General features: G+C 40.9%; 1 protein-coding gene across 2 annotated transcripts in view; it reads left to right on the top strand.

Annotated features, from left to right (window-relative positions):
• The window catches only part of XRRA1 (X-ray radiation resistance associated 1), a 48,888-nt gene that overhangs the window by 28,238 nt on the left and 16,080 nt on the right, over positions 1 to 4,570 (top strand). Inside the window, exons 11-12 of one of the 2 annotated variants that reach the window (XM_011368427.2) lie at positions 2,592 to 2,632; positions 3,853 to 3,978. In XM_011368427.2, coding sequence (XP_011366729.1) covers positions 2,592 to 2,632; positions 3,853 to 3,978 — 167 coding nt within the window. The remainder of the gene's footprint in view (positions 1 to 2,591; positions 2,633 to 3,852; positions 3,979 to 4,570) is intronic. The other variant, XM_011368428.2, reaches the window with a different exon arrangement.

The following is a 4,570-nucleotide window of genomic DNA, read 5'->3' on the forward strand; positions in this document are numbered from 1 at the left end:
TAAATTGAGAAATTAAAAAAATATAGAAATGTGGTGTAGAGCTTGAACATATATCTATATATCTTGGTGGTTAAAAAGTTAACCACCAAGATAGAACATTTCCAGCATCCTCTGTGGTACCCTCCCAGTTAGTACCTCCTCTAAGAATAACCACCATTGTGATGACTATCACCATAGATGAGTTTTCCCTGATTTGAAATTCATGTATAGCTGATCCTTGAACAACATGAATTGTGGCTTAAAGAACAGACCTTTATTTTCTCAGAGTTCTGAAGGTTAGAAGTCCAAGAGCAAGGTGTCGGCAGGTTTGGTTTCCCTGAGGCCTCTCTCCTTGGCTTATAGATGGCCACCTTCTTCCTATGGCCTTACATGGTTGTCCCTCTGTGTTTTCTGTGTCCTAATCACCTTTTTTTATAGGAAAACTATTCATACTGGATCAGAGCCTGTCGTGGTTACCTCATCTAACCTTAATTACGTCTTTAAAAGCTCTGTCTCCAAATATAGTCATATTCTGACGTCCTGGGGGTTAGAGCTTCAACATATGAATTTGCGGGGGAGGACACAATTGAGCCCATAACAACCAGTCTATCGAATTTTACCTTATGGTTTATGACTTTTGGTTCTTATTTAAGAAGTATCTCCCTTTCTCACAGAAAGATAGTTTCCTATTCTGTGTTGCTTTTCATTTTGCTGTTTGAATCTTTCAAAGAGGGTTTATATGTAATAGACTTTCTGAGTCCCTAAAATATCCCAGATCACCTTTATTTTGTTATCATACTTGAATGATAGTTTGGTTGAATAGAAAATTCTAGCTTTAAAATCATTTTTCTTCATCGCTCTGACGATATTACTCCATTGCCCTCTAGATCCATTGTTGCCAATGAGTAGTCCGATGCCAATCTGATTCTCATCTCTTTGTAGAAAACCTATTTTTGCTCTCTTGACTCTCTTAAGATATCCCTTTAATTCTTTTGAAATTTTACTGAGATGCATCTACACATGCAACTCTTTTTGCTTATTCTATTAGGTACTTTAAGTATTCTTTTGATCAAAGATGTGATTTTCTTCATCTTGAAGATATTTTCTTTATTTTCCCCTTTCCATTTTCTTTGTTGTCTCCATCTGAAATTCTATCAGATGCTGAAAGCTCTGGATCTACCTTCTATTCCTCTTTTCTCTTGTACTTTATATTCCTTTGCCTTTTTGCATTGCATTCTGAGATAGTCTCTCAGCTTAGTCTTTCCTTTTATGAATTAGCTCTTCAACTGAGTCTGTTCATTCATTTAGCACATTTATTTGTTTATTTGATTATGATATTTTAAATTCACAAAATTGTTAATAGCTTCTCTTCCACTATAACCTCCTTTTGTTTTAGGAATGAAATAGCCCTTCGAATTCCTCTGAGGATACTAATTAATTATTCTATTTAAAATTTTTTATTCTTTTTGTTAACTCTGTCATGGTTTTTTTTTTTTCAGATGCTAATTCTTCTGTCATATTTCATGACTTTGTTCATAGTGTTAATTTTTACTCAAATATTAGGAGATTCTTAATTGTCCATCTTTTTGTCGAACAATCCCCAGTCAGAACCTTACAATGTAGGTTCTGATTTCTGGGGCTGCTTCTTGAGATTGTGGGGAAAGGATAGGACATGGTTTCAGGCAGAGTATGCTATGCTGCAGCTCATCTTTCTAAATGTGGGGGCTCTCTGTCTCCCCAGAGGCTTACTCCTCAGTGCCCACACTTGCAACCATGGCCCATCCTCATGCTAACTCCTACTTTGTTCCTTGCACAAACCTTTCCAGCCCCTTGTCACAGAAGAAGTTATTTATGCCATGTGGTGTTCCACCCATATTATTGTTTACTTCATTTTCCCATAACCTTTCTCAGCATAATAATATTATTAGCATGTGGAGGTGTCTCATTAGCCAGAGCAAAGGTGAGTGGTGCCTGCACAGGATCTAGTCCCAGCAGATGCTTTATTAGGTTGAACTCAGCTATGTATTGGCTCGTCTTATTCCGATGGTCCCAAGAAAGAAATCACTCCGTAGCCTCTTGCTTTCTACTATGCTGCTGGTTATTCTTAGTCTTTCTCCTGAATTCAGTGTCTTAACACATTCTATTTCAACTAATATAACAAATATTATTTTTAAATCTCCGGACAGAATATGTTTTATATACATTTCTCACTGTTAAGACAGTTGGTTTGCCTTCTGATCAATACTAACTGCCTAGTAGGTCTGAGGCTAGAAAAGAACTTGCATGTTGCAAAATCAAAATGTGGTTTTGATTTTGTGTGTATGAAATACAATGAGCGAGGGGCACAGGGGAGTGTGAGATAAGATTGGAAAAGTAGGCCAGGTCAGGCGGGACCTCAGAGGCCTGGCCGAGGAGTTTGGATGTTATTCTAAGTGCAAAGGACAGATGTCACAGCCAGCAACTCTTCCCAGATAGCACTGCAGCTGAGGACCAGTGAGGACTCCCTGTTGTACACAGTGGGTGGCAGACCCAGACCCTGGCCTCTCTGCGTGGGGGCCGGGGAGTCAATCCGTGCTCTCACTAACCTTTACTCTGTTTCTCTTTTGTTTCAGAAGTTGTGTTCTCATCTTACCCTGGATTTTCAACATCAGAGGTAGGAACTGCCTGTTTTATATTTGTGTCCTTGAGTTAGAACATTAATTTTAATAAACAAAAATAAGCTAATGGAGCCATGAGAGACATACATATATATTCATTGAACAATATTTACCAAGTAGCTACCACATGCCGGGTGCTGTGCTGGCCTGTGGAGATGCAGTGGTGGACTAGACAGACAGGTCCCTGCCCTCACACAGCCTGCAGGTTGGCTTTCACTGTGCTCAGATGTGACTCAGTAGGTCGAGGTCGTTGCCTCAAGTGATGAAGCTGAAGTAAGGCTGCCACTAGGATGAATTCCATGAACTCCTCAAATGCGAGCCCTCAAAAAGCGAGTGATCCTTGCCAAATGCACCATTATCTGGGATCTAATCCTCGGTGTCACTGGTTTAGTCATTTTATTTTTGTCAACCCAGAAACCTGGTTTTTCTCTCAAGGTAGGTGCTCGCTACCCAAACTCTCAAAGATTGATGAGCTAACGAAATTTTGATTTATTCATTTACAATAAGAAGTACAACTATACATCAGTCAGTTAATGGAGCTTGGGACAGTAGCCTATTACTTACCTTGTAATTTCCTTTGGTTCCATCTAACTCAAGGAATCAGTAAGTGAACTGAGTTAGGCATGGTTAATCCAGAAATTTACATTTTTTGCTTGATCAAACATGTTGACCCTGGGACAAGTTGGGTTGTGCTGAGAGGCCATGACCCTGTAAGTGACCCAGATGCACTGTGACACATTCAGGCCTGCCTGAAGTCATTCAAGCCTTAGCTGTTGTTTCCTCATGAAATGAAGGGCCTCCACTGTAGGAAGTGAGATAGCCCATCAGACCAGGTGTTCAAGGCTCAGGTCACTCCTGCTGTCCATCTTTCCACTATAAAAAGGCCCCTTAATGATGCAAGCACCGATCTCTTTGCCCTCTGGAGAAATTTTAGCTCAACTATATAGAAGTGAGGATCCAGTTTAGGATAAGCTGCTGTAAGACAGAGGTGGGAGGTGGGGGCTGTATTATCCTTTGGCCTCAGAGAACTTGAAACTGGAACTTTGGGTGCCAGAGAATTAGCTCACCATGTGACCTCAGAAAACTTGGAGCCAGAAATCTCTTACGATGGTCATTCTTTCCACCACATGCCATAGGAAAGGTCTGTTGGCCTGTGGCAGCATTCAGCTCCTTTCTCATCAAGGCTCTTTAGCTTTGACTTTTTTTTCCTTCTAAGACAACCAAGGTATGTGCACTTCCTCCCACATTCGAGATTCTTCCTGTGAAGTCACTGAAGGCCAGGAACCAGACACTGGCCCCACCCTTCCCAGAGCTGAGGTACCTTAGCCTGGCCTACAACAAGGTGACTCTCTGCTTTTCTATTTATTTCCTCAAGGGCACAGATGGGAGGGTGGGATGCCAGCTGCTCTGGCCTAAAGGCCAACCCTCCAATTCCCAGCATTACAGGTATGAGGGCTCAGGAATTACCAGGATGGTGGAAGTAGAGGGAGTATAAGCAAAGGCAGGAGTCTGTCCATTCAGTCACTGGTATTTATTTAGCCCTTACCATGTGCCAGGCTCTGTGCTAGGCACTGGGTATACAGCCATGCAAAGAAAGATTGGGCCTCTACCCTTATGGGGCTTGTCACCTACAGGGGAAGACTGATACCAACAAATAGTCACAATATAAGCATATTTAGTGTTTTGAAGAAATTCATAGTGCTATGAAGTATCTGATGGGGGGGTGTCTAATCTAATATTTGAGATCAGGGAAGGTTCTCAAGAAAGTGGTATTTAAGCTGAGATCTGAATCAGTGAGTTAAGTGAGGTGAAGACTAAGGGTAGAATGAAGTGAAAAATATTCTAGCCTAAGGGAACAGCAGATGTAAAGCCCATGAGACAGACTTAACATGTTTTTTTTACTGTTTTATGTTAATATTTTTCCAATATTAATG

Source organism: Pteropus vampyrus, unplaced genomic scaffold, assembly GCF_000151845.1.
Source record: "Pteropus vampyrus isolate Shadow unplaced genomic scaffold, Pvam_2.0 Scaffold141, whole genome shotgun sequence".
In the NCBI taxonomy this organism is placed as follows: Eukaryota; Metazoa; Chordata; class Mammalia; order Chiroptera; family Pteropodidae; genus Pteropus; species Pteropus vampyrus.